The following is a 16,055-nucleotide window of genomic DNA, read 5'->3' as shown; positions in this document are numbered from 1 at the left end:
TGGATACAGTGATGAATCCGGGGGACCACGTTGGATTTTCCGAGCAGACAGGTACCAAACTTTTGACGACCCAAACCAGACCAGGTGCTGACAAAGACCAAGTCCAACACGTGAGCTTAAATCTGGATCACAACTTCTTCTTCTCTGCCCCCATTTGTTTTGTTGTTTTTTTTTTCATCAGAAAAAATGTTATTTATCTGAAGAAATGTAGGGTCTTTACAGAAGAACCTTTTGAATTTCTTTAAAAATTAAAGCGAAAAGAGTTTTATGATTTTGTATTTACTCGAAAATTAATTTGATTAATAAGGACATATCTTAAGTAATAATTAGGCCGGTTGATAGGCTAGATCCCAACAAATTCAAGAATTTTTCAATTTTATCATTACATTGTCCGAAAATTACCCGGCCTTTTAAGTTTGTTTCAAATCTATCGTTGGTCCTTCGAAATTATTTGTGAGAGGGAATGTTTCGTTGGATTCCTTGTCAAATTCCAATTTTACTCATACAATTAATTTTTGCTTTGCCTGTGTGATTTTCTTTCACTCCTTTTTCTGATTTTATCTTTTAAATCAGAGAATATCCAGCTTTATATCAATCATTCTTTGTTTATCAGAGTTATTATAAAATTATCCGCATTAACAAAATATAAAAAAAATATCGTTTTTTTATAGAAATTTTGGCCTTTATGGGAACTTCACCAAAACATAATGCTGATAAGGGCAAGATGGTAACTGAAATATAGCTTTTTATAATATATTTCGATAATCCAAAAAATGTGAGGATAAAATTGAAAAGAGGAGAAGAGGTGATGGCTTTAGTTATTGAAGATTGTTTTCATTATCAATAACAATATACATCTAAGTATTATGGTGTACAATAAAAACATATATCATTCGTTCACTTTTATAAGCGATACAAACAATTATTTTTAAGAAAATATCTTTCATATCATTGATTTTTTACAAAATAAACGAAGCTTAAATTAGATTTTTTCCCTACTATGCTACATCCAATCTAAGGTAATTGTAATGTCAATTTGAAGATGAATATCCTACATAGTTGATTCCAAAAATTGTTTCTACAGAGGATTTCCTTTTCTCTTTGGCTTCCCCACTCATTGCATCCCCACAAGGAAACAAGCAAAAAGAATATTAGTTTAGCCTCATAAGGTTGGTGAGTTGGAATATCACTAAAAAGAGGATATGCTTTCCACCTCTAAAAAACCCTCTCTTTTTTAGTTGCTCGATTAAATCAGAAATCGCCCTCCTTTCGGAAAACCATTACATTTTTTTCTTGAATAATCACCTGACTTTTTGAGGATCAATGCGATGTCACATCTTCATTCCCTAGAATAGATGATGAGCCCATTGTGAAACAGAATCTGCCAACAAAGATTCACAGGCATCCCATCCAGGAAAAAACAGGAGAAATCAGTCCTTTCTGGTGCTCCATTGATTAGGAAGAACATGTGCTAACCATTTTGATCCATTGAAACTCAATCTTGTTCCCTTGAATTCCTTCCATTCATTGGCTCAACGTTTTGTATCTTCTGTTCATGTCATTCAGGAAAAAAAGAAAGAAAACAGTAAAAAAAGAAGAAGAAACTGTCCTTTTCTTCCGTAGGAAAGCAGTCACCAACCCCCAACCATTTCCACCAGATCTCGAAGTCACGAATTCTCCATCTTTTTTAATTCAAAGATACTGTTTCGCAGATACCCAGAATTAAATGAATCCATGTCTTTTTAGGGTCGTGAATATAAAAGACAGCAAGCCTCACCAACCCACCACCCCACTCTCTCCCAATGGAATGACAAAAAAACCAGCAACTTGAAACCATTGTTTTTGTTGTTGCAGTTGCTCTTCTCCAACAACAACATTAGTTTCTGCTAAATCTCCCTCCTTTCTCCTACCAAAAATCCTTGCGTTCTTCCTTTCTTTCGGGTTTTTTTTTTTGCGGCGCCATGGAACGTGCACGGCGTTTGGCGAACCGGGCGATCTTGAAACGGATCGTCTCGGAGACGAAGCACCATCGCCGCCTTGAATCTGGGTTGGATTCTTCATCCTCTGCATTGTATACCCCTTCAAGGTATGTCTCTTCGTTGTCTGCATGTAGCTCAATGCACAAGAGCTCCAGATCAGAGATGTTGCTTGGTAGGAATGTGTCGTATAATGTCGGTCACGGTATTGGGTCGCAAACAAGAACGATCTCTGTCGAGGCATTGAAGCCGAATGATACTTTCGCTCGCCGACACAACTCCGCGACCCCGGAAGAGCAGACGAAGATGGCCGAGTCCTGTGGATTCGGTAGTCTTGATGCTCTGATCGATGCCACCGTGCCTACGTCGATCCGTATAGATTCCATGAAGTTCTCTAAGTTCGATGGAGGGTTGACGGAGAGCCAAATGATTGAGCACATGAAGAATTTGGCGTCGAAAAACAAGGTCTTTAAGACATTCATTGGTATGGGGTACTATAACACCTTTGTTCCACCGGTTATATTGAGGAACATCATGGAAAACCCAGCTTGGTACACTCAGTACACGCCCTACCAAGCTGAGATATCGCAGGGCCGTTTGGAGTCTCTGCTAAATTTCCAGACCGTGATCACCGATCTCACCGGCCTGCCCATGTCGAATGCTTCCTTGCTCGATGAGGGAACTGCTGCTGCTGAGGCGATGGCAATGTGTAACAATATTCTGAAGGGAAAGAAGAAGACTTTTGTGATCGCGAACAATTGTCACCCACAAACAATTGACGTATGCAAGACTCGAGCAGACGGTTTCGATCTTAAGGTTGTCACAGCCGATCTTAAGGATATTGATTACAAGTCAGGCGACGTTTGTGGGGTCCTTGTACAGTACCCTGGAACTGAGGGTGAGGTGTTGGATTATGGGGAGTTTGTCAAGAATGCACATTCTCATGGGGTTAAGGTTGTTATGGCGACTGATTTGTTGGCATTGACGATGTTGAAGCCTCCGGGTGAATTTGGGGCAGATATTGTCGTGGGTTCTGCACAGAGGTTTGGTGTGCCAATGGGATATGGTGGTCCTCATGCCGCTTTCCTTGCGACCTCTCAAGAGTACAAAAGGTTGATGCCCGGACGGATTATTGGCGTGAGTGTTGATTCTTCAGGGAAGCCTGCGCTGCGTATGGCAATGCAAACGAGAGAGCAACATATCCGCAGAGACAAGGCTACAAGCAACATCTGCACTGCACAGGTATATAATCTCAGTCCTAGGTTCAATGCGTTATCCTTTTTTCTTTATTTCTTTTTATTTTGTATGTTTTTTGGAATTAGTAGAGGTAGTTATACTTATATCAGGGAGCTCAAGACTATTGGGTTGGAACTGATTTAGTTCCAGTTTTGCGAGAGGGCAGATTTTCTCGTGATACGTGAGTGCCTGTGATGACTTGTTTTGACTTATTATTGTCTGTGTAGGCATTACTTGCAAACATGGCTGCCATGTTCGCTGTTTATCATGGCCCTGAAGGTCTTAAAACAATTTCTCAACGAGTTCACGGTCTAGCTGGAGCCTTAGCTCTGGGATTGAAGAAACTTGGGACTGTGGAAGTCCAGGGGCTTCCTTTCTTCGACACTGTGAAGGTTAAGTGTCCTGATGCACATGCAATTGCTGATGCTGCTAACAAGGAAGAGATGAACTTGAGGGTTGTGGACAAAAACACTGTAAGCATCATTCGTATCTCTTCTGTTTGTCACTCTGCTGAAGTATGTTAATTTTCTGGCACGAAATGATTTGAGATTAATTGCTGCTGGCAGATCACCATCTCATTCGATGAGACTACCGCTTTGGAGGATGTTGACAAGCTTTTCTCAATATTTGCATGTGGCAAGCCTGTGAGTGCAAGCAGTCATTCTCGGGCTTTAAGTTGATTAGCTCCTCCAGTAATTCCATTTTTGACTGGTTCCTTGGGGAAAAAATTATATGCAGGTCCCATTCACTGCTGCATCACTTGCGCCAGAGGTTCAGTCCTTGATTCCAACTGGGCTTATAAGGGAGACTCCATATCTGACACATCCAATCTTTAACACGTAATTGCCTTTGAGATGATTTGGTTTCTATCTGCCACTAATGTGCCTCTCTCTGACATTTATATTCATTCTAATAGGTATCACACCGAGCATGAGCTGCTCAGATACATTCATAGGCTGCAGTCCAAGGATTTGTCTCTGTGCCATAGTATGATTCCTCTGGGATCTTGCACGATGAAATTGAATGCTACCACAGAGATGATGCCAGTGACATGGCCCAACTTTACAGACATACATCCTTTCACCCCAGCTGAGCAGGCTCAGGGTTATCAGGTAATTTGGTGTGAATCGTTATAAGAATTTTACAAATATTCGTCAAGGCCAGATTCATTTGAATACAAGCTAATGCAAGAATGGGATTGGTTTCAATCTTTCAGGAAATGTTCAATGATTTGGGTGAACTGTTGTGTACGATTACTGGGTTCGATTCTTTCTCTTTGCAACCCAATGCTGGTGCCGCTGGAGAATATGCAGGTCTCATGGTCATCCGTGCGTATCACTTGGTATGGTGACAGAATAGCCATATGTTCACTGTTTACTTCCTCTCTCAATTAATAGTTGGTGGGATAGCAGTATTAAATGCTTAAGTTGTGAACTTTTCTGGAAATAGGAAAGAGAAATGCCGACATGCCTTTGGCAAAGGCTACTATGCAAACTTTTTCTTCAAGTGCTTTAATATAGAAAAAACTGTAAGAGTATGACCAGATGTTGTTCATCTTCAAAGTATTCAGATTTTAGACTGTTTTAATATGCCTGCTGATTGGCTGTCCAATTATTGGCACGTGTGGCTGTTCAAGTCCAAAAAAATTGCATTCTTCTTCACAATATTTCCTCAACTAAACCCATCATGGTGCGGAATTTTGATTAGTCTGCTCGTTGTGGTGACTGATTCGGTCACTTAGGCAAGAGGGGACCATCATCGCAATGTGTGCATCATTCCTGTCTCTGCTCATGGGACAAATCCTGCCAGTGCTGCAATGTGTGGTATGAAAATTGTTGCTGTTGGAACTGATGCCAAGGGTAATATCAACATTGAGGAGCTGAGAAAAGCAGCAGAAGCAAATAGAGATAACTTGTCTTGCCTTATGGTGAGCCTAATTTCTCATTAGAAATAATTTTTCATAGATTTCAGACTGGTGATATAATCAGGACCTTGTTATTTATAAATGCAAACTTCAGGTCACATATCCTTCAACCCATGGGGTGTATGAGGAGGGCATAGATGATATATGCAAGATAATTCATGACAATGGAGGTCAAGTGTACATGGATGGAGCAAACATGAATGCACAGGTCTGTTTTTGCCTTTTTGCTGCACTTGAGCTATATTGATTCTATCTCTTGGGCATCTGAGAGCTGTGGCTCATAGCTACTATTCTCAACTGTCCAACCATTAGCATTTTACTTGATAACACTTGAAATGCTAAAAAATAGCCAGAGATGCACATTGACACACGATCCAGATTACAATTTTCAGTGTGCAGTCAGGTTCTGAAAAGAGTGGTAGTTGATTAGTTTCCATTTTTCTTCAGTAGTTCTTCATCTTGAGAAATATTCAAGTTCAATGCCTAACATGCGAGGTATCTTTCAGCATATTAAATCTAATTTAATATATTTTGGTTTTGGCAGGTGGGCTTGACAAGCCCAGGATTTATTGGAGCCGACGTTTGCCATCTTAATCTCCACAAAACATTTTGCATTCCACATGGAGGCGGTGGTCCAGGCATGGGTCCTATTGGGGTGAAGAAGCACTTGGCACCTTTTCTGCCTTCGCATCCAGTAGTATGTATTTTTCAGACATGAAAGTAATTTACCTTTTTTTCTCTGTCACCATATTATGGTCCTCTGTGATGGTAATTGGACCCAGCAGACGTTGTGTCATCAGTGTATGCTACCAAAAATCTGCTGCATAAATGCCTGTCTAATTGAGTTTTCAATCTTTTATTTTTTTGTCTTAAAGGTTGCTACGGGTGGTTTACCAGCCCCAGAAAAGTCCCAGCCATTGGGTACAATTTCTGCTGCTCCGTGGGGCTCTGCACTTATCTTGCCAATATCATACTCTTACATAGCCATGATGGGATCTAAGGGACTCACTGAAGCATCAAAGATAGCCATTTTAAATGCAAACTACATGGCAAAACGTTTGGAGGTTTATCCTTTTTTTCCTTTATTTATTTTTTCATTGCTCTTGTTCCTTTGTATACTTGCTTTGTCATGAATCTCAGTCTAGTGTAGTGCAATTGGTGCATGCTCCATCTTGGTTTTCATTGTCAAACTTTCAAAGAACATTTTTTCTTTAGTTTGTTTATCTTCTCACTGGAAGAGAATGTAACAACTGTGGCCTAAATTTTCATCTTATCATTGTCTGCGCTCTGGTTTGCAGAACTACTACCCCATCTTGTTCCGTGGAGTCAATGGGACAGTCGCCCATGAATTCATTGTTGACTTAAGGGCCTTTAAGGTAGTGTATATTCAGCTAATGACTTATTTGTTTGCCTTTTGTTGGTTTTTAAATTGACTGGGCATGCTATTCTATTGCAGAATACTGCTGGAATCGAGCCTGAAGATGTTGCAAAACGTCTAATGGACTATGGATTCCATGGACCAACCATGTCATGGCCAGTCCCAGGCACACTGATGATCGAACCCACTGAAAGTGAAAGCAAGGTAATGACAAGAAAGAACACGATCTTTTCAGTTTTCTTTTGTCCAAGTCTTTGAAACAACTTAACAGTAACTGATCATTTGTTGCAGGCTGAGTTGGACAGGTTCTGCGACACTCTCATCTCCATTAGAGAAGAAATCGCACAAATTGAAAAAGGAAAAGCTGATATCCACAACAATGTTTTGAAGGTATGAGAAGAATGATATCTTTATGGAGAGCTTCTAGAGTACTTGTTAATAAGCTATGACGAATGAAATCAAAAAGTACAATGTGAGTGTAATAAAGTATTTTTTTTTCACATCAGTTGAAAAGTCATCGCTTCAAAATGATCTATTCATGTTCAAAGGCACAAGAAATATATTTAGACAAGTTCCTTTAGGACACTCATCCATTCTCGTATTGATTTTCTTTTACACAATCAAGGTTGGATATATAAATGCTTCAACTGCACTTTTTTCCTTGATGATCTTCTGAGGAACTTCTGATTTCAATATATTTTAGTCTGCTCCCCACCCACCATCATTGCTCATGGGAGACTCGTGGACGAAGCCGTATTCTCGGGAATATGCTGCTTTTCCGGCTTCCTGGCTCCGTACCGCAAAGTTCTGGCCATCCACGGGTATGTCTACCTATCTTATTCGACCATGTGCAACATTATATGCAATTGGCTGCTTCGACTGATGCTGCTTTCATCATGAGATTTTGGCTATACTCCGAAATGTTGACTTAAAATATTGCATATCCATCGAATTTTGAAGTATGACTCCTTAAATTAAAAGTACGGTTTTTCAAGGTTCAAAAATATGGTTAACTGTTAGGTACAAGGGACATTATCTTCGTGTTACCACGAAGTAAAACTAAAATCACAGCTTATGCTGTGGATATCAGTAGATGCTATGAGTAGCTGCAACCCCATTGCATATTCATGCGAATGGCAACTATGATTTTCTGTTCATTCTTGTTATTTCATTTCCTTTGCAACTCCAGAAGTTTTCCATTTAAACAGTTCTCCAAGCTTGATTCATGGTATTTTATTTAAGGCTGAAATTTGAAGTTCCGTTTGATGATCATGAGCATATGTGTGCTGTCTATTTTCAACTACTGGCATTTTCAAAGATGGGTATAGAACTTTTAGCGTGTGAGTTTGAGGATAATGAATAAAAGGGTGGCAGCTAATTCATGTCTCTTTCAAGTGTTTCCCTGTTAAAGAAAAAACAAAAGAAACTGATTATTCTTCTTGTGTGCTGCTCGACATTCTACCAGGACGCATCGACAATGTGTATGGTGACCGTAACCTCGTCTGCACTCTCCAGCCAACGTCACAAGTCGTTGAGGAGCAAGCAGCAGCTACCGCCTGAAATCTCCCTGTGTGCCAAAAGAGAAAAGAAGAAATCCCTCAATGTATATAAGTTGTCAATGTGGCGCACAACATCACATCTGGTGTTATTTAGTTCCTTCGATGCCATGATCTTTGGACGATGAATAAGAGGGGTTGCTAATTGCAACCCAAGCATTATTCTCATCTAATCTCTTCCATCTGTCTTTGTCCTCAATCCGAGATCAAGTATTTCAACAGTAGGGAAAAGCAGCAAATTGTGAGCACTGTCTGATTGTACATCGCCTTTTCAAATATCGCTTGATACCTAAGCAGAAAACTAAGAAGGGTAAAAACTGACCACCCTCGATCTGTGTTGACCAAGTAATAATAGTTTCGGTTGAGATCAGACTTAAAAAAGTTCATTCATTCATGAATGAATTGTACTTAGCTCAAGAATTAAGAGTACACCGACACCATAAAAAAGAGGTTTCAAATGATACAAAACATCGTATTCTGTACATGGGTTATCTGTACACATTGAGAGGTACAAATTCAGTTGTTATCTCAAGAATGTGGATAATAGCAAAAAGAAAGTTGAACTTGACTTTATGAGGGTATTCCATGGGATTTGCTCATCCCTTCTACTGGTCCCAATAGTTTCTAAGTTGGGACATGTGCAAGAGAAGCTCGTCTCTTCCTAAACCGGTGACGCTGCTAGTCATGATCCACGGAGGATGCGCCCGGTAGTTTTCCCTAATCACTTCTTGGAAGCTCCTTATGTTCTCATCAGGCCTCTTTCCTCGCTTCATCTTGTCACACTTCGTGAAAACTAATGTTAGAGGGATCTGAACAAGTGGAGAAGAGTAACATCATCAGTACGTTCAGCCACTGTTGAATGTTGATTCTACAACTAAGAAACTAAGAAAGCAGCGTACTTTGTTGCGTCCTAGCCAATTCGCACAATCAAGGTCTATCTTTTGAGGAGGAACACTTGCATCGATAAGAAGTAAGACAGCAACTAGTGTATCTCTGTTCAAAAAGTAGCCCTTTGTGAATGCTGACCAATCCATTCGAACAGATCCCGGTGCCTTAGCAAACCTACAAATGAGCAAGAAATCCATAGAGCAAATGCCTCAATCTCAAGTTCAACAACCAAAAGGAAACATCAGGACTTGAAAAGTAACACAACAGAATATCTCATCCAAAGACAAGGTCGAAATGGTCAATAAGCAAATAATCTCAAGTTCAACAACCAAGGCACACTCAAACGTGGAAAGGAAACCATGGTCAATCTCCAGAGTTTTAATGAGAAGAATTAACTAAATGCAAGGGTACCACACAATATAAACACCTGGTTGGAATCTACAAATCTACTGCTAAAGGACTGTGATTAATGATTTCATATCACAGCACATAACTGCAAGCGAGTACACCAAAAGGCAGGTCCCAAGCTGCTGTAAGACACCAAACTATTGCACGGTTAATAGCTTGGTGCCTGCAGGTAAATCATAACATGATACTACCCTGAAAAGACAAGCTGCATAGTCCAGCAAGAAAATAGAAGCCTACAACGTTTAAGCAGTTTCCATTAGTCAGTGAACCTAGAAACAAAACCACAAAAGAAGAAAAGAACTACTGTAAACACTAAAAGTAGAGTATATAGCATAAAATCTGATCCAATACAGGATCAATACTAGGGAGCGCAATATATTTTCACATATCTGCAGACATTCATAGCAACTTAAGTGCTTTTAAAGAGATAAACATCTGGCATTCAACAAAACTGTCAAGCGACAAAAGAAGAAATGAAAAGCCAAGTAAGAAGTACTTCTATGGATCTACAAATTTACTTCTTCTGCATCAGGATTCATAGCAAAAGATAAAAACTAATTGTTTGCCCCTCATCAAAGTGTCCATTATGTGAAGAACAGAAAGACCGTAGGTTGAAGACGGAACTCCCAGCATGTACATCTTAGCTAAAAGAATTACTACCATGGCATATCCACAGTGACGGGTCAAAAAATGCTCAAACCATTCGAGCCCAATTAATCAAATTTCAGAAGCTTGTGAAAAAGTCGCGATCTACTGGTCTTTCACTTTCCCAATCCAACAGCTTCCAATCGACTGGCCACACTCAATTAGTTGCAGCATTCCAAGAAACAAAACTTCATTCCAAGAAACAAAACTTACACATTAGCTCACATTCTGTGATTTTTCGCATTTATAAGCTGCCACACAACATAACAAGTTCAAGCAAGCCAAAAGACAGGTGCTTGAAGCTTACCCATAACCCGGCAAATCCACAATATACCAACTCTTGTTCACCAGGAAGTGATTTATAAGCTGAGTCTTGCCTGCAACATAAACCACCCCATCAATCAATCACCTCATCCCTCGCCACCAAAGCAAAAAACCATACGAAACAACATCATTCGACAGACAACTATAAAAAAAAAAGAAGAAAAGAGAGAGGACCTGGTTTCTTGGACGTAAGCGCGACTTCCTTCTTCCGAACCAGAGCATTGATGAGCGACGACTTGCCCACGTTCGACCGACCCAAGATCGCGAACTCGGGCCTCCCGTCCTTGGGACAGTCCTTGGCCCTCCCGCTGCTCTTCAGGAACTCCACCTCCTTGATCTGGGCGTGACCCGCGTAGGGCCCGACGACGATGTTCGACCCGGGGAGCACCATGTCCTCGGAGACCTCGGCCGGGTCGACCCCGGGCGGGACGAAGAACACCTTCTGGAAGATCCGGGCCGCGTCCGAGGCCGAGGCCGCCGGGCCCGCGGCTCCGGAGGCGGCGGCGGCGGAGGCGTGGAAGCACGGGCCGCGGCGGCGGCGGGCGGGCAGCGAGAAGAGCGGGGCGTGCGGGGACGGCCGGAGCGAGGGGTGGAGAAGGGAGGGGGGGTGCAGCTGCAGAGCGAAGAGGCGATTTCGCAGCGCCACCGCCATTGTCGGAGAGAGAGAGAGATGCTCTGCTTTCTGCTCTGTTCCGACGTTCAGCTGAGCAGAGCCCTGGAGCGAGTGCGTTTTTGGGTGGGCGTCGGCTGCGACGGCGTCGTTTGGCCACTATTAGGATTTTGCTTACGAAAAGGCAAAGGGTCTCGATTCATTTTTCACGTTAAATTCAAAGAATCAAACTGAATGAATTGTTGGATATTAGAAAATGTGAAAGTACTTAAAGACATTGGAAAAATGCCAAGATGTGTGCTCCATTTTTCATCTAATGACTACTTATATATTGACCGATTTTAAAAGTATCAAATGCATACCCAGTTTATTTTAGAGACTACTTTGCACTTTAGATTTTGTTTAGAGGTGTGATGGGTATTTGCATAAAATAAAAGTATGGGAATGGTCATTAGGTCAAAAGTGAAGTACGTTTTGATATTGTTTTGAAATATATCTTAAACAAATATGGAGCCAAATGAAATTAAGAGAGAGAAAGAAAGAAAATTATATTACTTTTATTATTCTTGTGTAGCATAAATTAATTTGAATTCTTATCTCGTGTTGGTTTTCCCGCATTAATGAAATTGTTGAGAAGCATATAAGTTGAGAATGTGTAATGAACCTGTATAAAATAGATAAATTAGTATAAAGTATTGACACCATGACATTGTGGTTACTAGATCGTAGGTATAAGTAAATGCATAGAAATAGTCAGCTATCTTTCAATAATATAAAAAGATAATGCTAGCAATGTATAGATATGGTTCTTTAATTAGGGATAACGTTCCCAACATTATGGAGGCATCTATTCTCTCAATTCATTTCGAAAAGATCTTCGCCCCTTTACCTGCTTCCTTACGAAAAATTGACGACTACTACATTGTCGCAGCTAAAGGTCCATCCCTTCATTTTTCACATTTTTAATTTATTCCGAATATAACATACTGCGAAGAGGCGAGCAAGTGATCAAGAAAAATATATGCCATGACAGTTCTTTTGGCCATGATTCTTATGAAATTCCCACTGGAGAGAGAAATTCCCAAGAATTATACGACATTAACATACTTCTGACAACCTGGACCGACCAAGTTGAACTAAAGAACTATGGCATCTCATTGTTTTCTAGATCAAATAAGGGTGTCAAGTCCACACAAACAGATTCTTCCCTTGGTTAAAGCTCAGAGATTGAGCTTGGGTTCCACACAGTATTATAAAAGCCAGTCAACTTGAAGCCCTGCATCACCTTACAAGAGCAGACTAAAGTTCTGAGGCTGAAATGCATCAAAATATGCAGGGCATTTCGTCATTTTACATCAGATCCGTGGAGCTTCTCATTAAGGACAGGATGATAATTAATCCTCGGTATGTAGATTTGTGATCTTGTATCAAGCCTGCTGGGCCTCTTCCCTTTTAATGTCAAAGATCTTCGACAAAACATCCCCAACGACCTGGTAAGGAACAAAAGCATCATTACTATTTCCGAAGGATTGACTGCATCACGAAGTTGTCATCCAACTGCATCGAATGACAGTGCTAAGGAGACCAAATTTTCAGTGCATAATAATCGGACAAAAGGCACAGCGCATTAACAAATGCACAAAGGCTTGATAGAAACCTCTTATCCAGAACCAGGACATCATGCATAAGGAGAGTATCTCAAGGAAAATACAGCCCACGCCCATGATGTACAGGTACCATAGATAGATTAGAGCTTAATGGGAAAGCAGCCAAAGGAAAGGGCTGATGAAGGAGTAGAGCTGTTCTCACAATAGAAATTCGCCAGGTTAAAAGCTTACCGTATCAGGGGTAGAAGCTCCTGATGTTACCCCAATTTTTATGGGACCCTCTGGAAGCCAATTTTCTTTCTCAACTGATTCCCCATGCTATCGCAACAAATACAAAAGTCAGTGAAAGAAGGCATAAACACCAAAATCTACTGAAGGAGTGCAAATTCAAAGTACAGACTTACCTTCAATTTGTAGGCTATTCTGTTTCCAGGACCTATTCTCTGCTCACTGTCAACCCAATAAGAGGGTATCCCACGTTCTTCAGCTATCTCTTGAAGATGAGATGTGTTGCTTGAGTTCCACCCACCAACAACTAGCACAAGATCCACCTTCTCCTCAACTAACTTATACATAGCATCTTGGCGTTTCTGAAGAAGACCAAATGTTGAAAAATATGAATAAGCATCTTAAAGACACAGCAGAAGTCACGAGTTAGCAATTAACTCAAACTTCCTTCTTTCTTCTGTTTACTATTCTTCCTTTCTGTAGTTTCTCATCAGAGGTTTGGCTATAAGATTTGTATTATGGTCCTTCAACAGATAAGACTAGTCACGGAGAAAAATAAAATTGGGAAAACTACCTCCTTGTCTTTCAGGCGGCTCTCTGCATTTTGGACCCCACATCTCTAGTTCAGTCCCTAATGTACTTACAGAAGAGAGCTAGCACCTTTGATTACTAACAAGCAATTGGTCTTCCTATTCTGATGTCGAGAGAGTCATGAGATATCTCAACCATGGCTACTCCTTTTATCTTTTTGGCAAGTTGAAAGAAGTTACAGCCCATAGCCATGTCAGGCACTATCTCGCAACAGGTTCCAATACCTAGAAGAAATGAATAAGGCTTGGAGCATGAGGAAGATGGAAATTACTTGAGTGGCATCACAAATTGTATTAAAGCTCATGAAGTGCTGATTGACATTTTCCACTCCATACTTGCCCATCATAGTCCTCTCCAGCAACTTCCCTGGAAGTTTAACAAAACGTTCAACTTGAGTAGCAAATCAGACAGAGAGGGAAGAATTTGTAAAAGATTTTATTGTTACATACCAATCTCTTCAGTCTCTCCCTTGAGCATTGTGGTTTGATTTGCAATGCCAACTTTATTAAGATCATTGTCAGGGTCAAATCCCAGGGAAACAGCATCCTTGAATTTCTGCACCAAAGCAGGATTACAATTTGAACTACGTTTCCTTAACAAAACATAACAAAACCAAGTAATCCAGAAGTACCTCTAGAAACGCCTCTTTAGTCGAGCTAGAACCATCGAGCTCACCCTCAAGAATGTAATCACACACATACATTGCCTGGACATATGACAAATGTCATTACAGATAAGACATCTCCCTTCCACTATTGGACAGAAACATAGAGAGCCTTCATCAAAGCCTTAACTCCTTCATATTCTTCACAATAACGTACTCTCTCACAAACGATGCAGTTGCTATGGTTTCTTCATGAGCGTATTTACCATGAATAATTGAAGTGCAGTCTCCTTTCTCATGCTTCTCCACGGTATTCCATACCTTTCAAGCAAAGATTGGAAAGATTTAAGAAGGGAAGTGAAGGTATAAGAACGTGTCATAAACAAAGTTAATGCCGCAATCACTGGAAATAACGTGCTATATTATCCCGTCACGGAGCCATACCTTGGATACCCATGGGCAAGTCGTATCCACAATTTGTACATTTTTCTCTTCCAAGGTCAACATCTCCTGCACTGGTGCTCCAAAAGCCGGAAAAATGACAACATCACCTTTATTAACAACATCAAACTGTTTTTGCCCTCCTTCGAGGGGAATAGTCTCCACCTCCATCTCCTCCATGCGCTGTCAGGGTGATAGAAAATTGAGAATTCTCGATGATAATCAGTGAATCGAAGTGCACAACACAACTCTTACAACATTCAAGCAAATCAGCCAAAACATCAAAGGATGTTGTTTATATATCTGACCTTGTTGACAGTCGGGTTATGGATAATTTCATTAGTAATCCAGGTGTTCTTCTCCGGAAACTGCATTTTCGCTTCATAGGCCATCCGGATGGCTCGCTCGACACCCCAGCAGAAACCATGGGCTTCAGCAAGCTTGACAGTGACATTTCCCCAGGTGTACTGATATCCATTTTCCTTCAAGGTTTTAATAATTTCACCTGGCATATGAAAAGGCGCAACATCAATACAACTTACAGCGATCCAGAAACTTGGGTAACCGATGTCTAGACCAGTGGTATTACAGCGAAAACATCATGCCAACGCAGATTGAGAGCTGGAAATGCTACATACGGAATCAGCGATGCCAGTACATGAAGCACAGGATGTATATGCATATAATATAATTTAGCAAAGCACCTAAGCTGTCTTGGCTAATAGAATGTGATGAAAGATGCGTTTTTTCTGGACTACCGGATCTTCTACTCAATCAACGACTAATCAGCAAACTGAAAACGATTAAAAAAGACGCCGAACCCTCATCCTTCGATCCGAGCAGAGGCCAACACCAAAGTCTCCACGTGCATCGAAGCTCGAAGTAGCGTACCGAACGAAAGAAGACGCATAGCTAGTGAAACGAAACGAAGAAAGGAACCCACTGGCGTACTCGCGATCCATGAGCTGCTGAGCCTCCTCCTTGCGGCCGAAACCTTGCCGGTTGTAGTTCTTGCTCCTCATCAGGTTATGCCGGAAGACCTTGGCGTCGAAGTCGTCGCCGGGGGCGGCCATGGAGCCGGAGGAAGGAGGCCCGCCGGAGCATCGGACAGAGGGAGGCCCACGGCAACGGATGGCGCTGGCGCGGGGGCTGGCGAGGAACCTCGGAGGGGAGGGGCCGGAGAGGCGGGTCGGGTCGCGGCAGAGGAGGAGGGAGGTCATCGCCATGGCGGAGAGCTGAGTCGCGAGTTGCGAAGTGGCGACGCGCGTGGTTGGCGTCGAGGGAAAAAATATATGAAAATGGTTCCGTTGATGTTGGTTAGTTGATTCTGATTTTTGGTTCTCGGGATCAGTTTGAGAACAAAATCGCTTGATAAAATTTTTGTTTTCGGGAAGAAATTTCTATTTTTTTTGTTCCCGGAAGTAAATTTAGAATAGAATCAAGAATAAAAAAAAAAAGAAAAGTTGATTTTTGTTCGAAACAAATATAAAAATCAAAACAAACTCTTCTTCTTCCCTTTTCTCTTCTTCTTCTTCTCTTTTCTTTTTTTCATCGACCGCCATTCCGTGGTTATTGTCTGCCGCTATCCGCCACCGGTCATCGGCAACTAGTTCGGCAAGCTCACCGGTGGCTAGGCGGG

General features: G+C 41.3%; 3 protein-coding genes across 4 annotated transcripts; 1 reads left to right on the top strand and 2 right to left on the bottom strand.

Moving 5' to 3' along the window:
• The first annotated feature begins 1,727 nt into the window (after positions 1-1,727).
• On the top strand, positions 1,728-8,289 carry LOC104436298 (glycine dehydrogenase (decarboxylating), mitochondrial). The gene is made up of 15 exons (XM_010049032.3): positions 1,728-3,218; positions 3,440-3,685; positions 3,779-3,856; positions 3,951-4,051; positions 4,129-4,324; positions 4,429-4,554; positions 4,954-5,139; positions 5,231-5,344; positions 5,681-5,833; positions 6,012-6,200; positions 6,435-6,512; positions 6,593-6,718; positions 6,806-6,904; positions 7,218-7,335; positions 7,980-8,289. Exons 1-15 carry the CDS (start codon positions 1,962-1,964, stop codon positions 8,072-8,074), a joined length of 3,162 nt encoding a protein of 1,053 aa, XP_010047334.2. The 5' UTR covers positions 1,728-1,961; the 3' UTR covers positions 8,075-8,289.
• Positions 8,290-8,510: 221 nt separating this feature from the next.
• On the bottom strand, positions 8,511-11,055 carry LOC104436297 (GTP-binding protein At2g22870). Its single transcript, XM_010049031.3, has 4 exons — positions 10,510-11,055; positions 10,319-10,388; positions 8,970-9,132; positions 8,511-8,879 (listed from the first exon to the last, which is right to left on the bottom strand). Exons 1-4 carry the CDS (start codon positions 10,985-10,987, stop codon positions 8,676-8,678), a joined length of 915 nt encoding a protein of 304 aa, XP_010047333.2. The 5' UTR covers positions 10,988-11,055; the 3' UTR covers positions 8,511-8,675.
• A 968-nt stretch (positions 11,056-12,023) lies between these two features.
• Positions 12,024-15,683, bottom strand: LOC104436296 (4-hydroxy-3-methylbut-2-enyl diphosphate reductase, chloroplastic). 2 transcript variants are annotated; one of them, XM_010049030.3, is made up of 10 exons: positions 15,360-15,683; positions 14,725-14,921; positions 14,420-14,599; positions 14,165-14,296; positions 14,003-14,077; positions 13,821-13,926; positions 13,643-13,737; positions 12,957-13,142; positions 12,784-12,870; positions 12,024-12,435 (listed from the first exon to the last, which is right to left on the bottom strand). In XM_010049030.3, the coding sequence occupies exons 1-10, from the start codon at positions 15,640-15,642 to the stop codon at positions 12,373-12,375; spliced, it is 1,404 nt and encodes a 467-aa protein (XP_010047332.2). In that variant the 5' UTR covers positions 15,643-15,683; the 3' UTR covers positions 12,024-12,372. The 2 variants fall into 2 exon arrangements, with proteins under 2 accessions (XP_010047332.2, XP_039164302.1); XM_039308368.1 differs by having other exon boundaries at positions 14,003-14,081; positions 14,169-14,296.
• Positions 15,684-16,055: the final 372 nt, after the last annotated feature.

This window comes from Eucalyptus grandis, chromosome 3 (assembly GCF_016545825.1).
Source record: "Eucalyptus grandis isolate ANBG69807.140 chromosome 3, ASM1654582v1, whole genome shotgun sequence".
In the NCBI taxonomy this organism is placed as follows: domain Eukaryota; kingdom Viridiplantae; phylum Streptophyta; class Magnoliopsida; order Myrtales; family Myrtaceae; genus Eucalyptus; species Eucalyptus grandis.
This window is presented reverse-complemented; position numbering and strand designations above follow the sequence as displayed.

Coding starts and splice junctions, on each gene's coding strand:
- LOC104436298 (XM_010049032.3), top strand. CDS start 1,962: ATGGAACGTGCACGGCGTTTGGCGAACCGGGCGATCTTGAAACGGATC. Junction 3,219..3,439: donor GCAACATCTGCACTGCACAG/GTATATAATCTC, acceptor TTGTCTGTGTAG/GCATTACTTGCAAACATGGC. Junction 6,513..6,592: donor TTGACTTAAGGGCCTTTAAG/GTAGTGTATATT, acceptor ATTCTATTGCAG/AATACTGCTGGAATCGAGCC.
- LOC104436297 (XM_010049031.3), bottom strand. CDS start 10,987: ATGGCGGTGGCGCTGCGAAATCGCCTCTTCGCTCTGCAGCTGCACCCC. Junction 9,133..10,318: donor GTGGATTTGCCGGGTTATGG/GTAAGCTTCAAG, acceptor GCTCATTTGTAG/GTTTGCTAAGGCACCGGGAT. Junction 8,880..8,969: donor ATTGGCTAGGACGCAACAAA/GTACGCTGCTTT, acceptor CCACTTGTTCAG/ATCCCTCTAACATTAGTTTT.
- LOC104436296 (XM_010049030.3), bottom strand. CDS start 15,642: ATGGCGATGACCTCCCTCCTCCTCTGCCGCGACCCGACCCGCCTCTCC. Junction 13,738..13,820: donor GGGAGAGACTGAAGAGATTG/GTATGTAACAAT, acceptor TTAAACTTCCAG/GGAAGTTGCTGGAGAGGACT. Junction 12,871..12,956: donor GAATAGCCTACAAATTGAAG/GTAAGTCTGTAC, acceptor TTGTTGCGATAG/CATGGGGAATCAGTTGAGAA.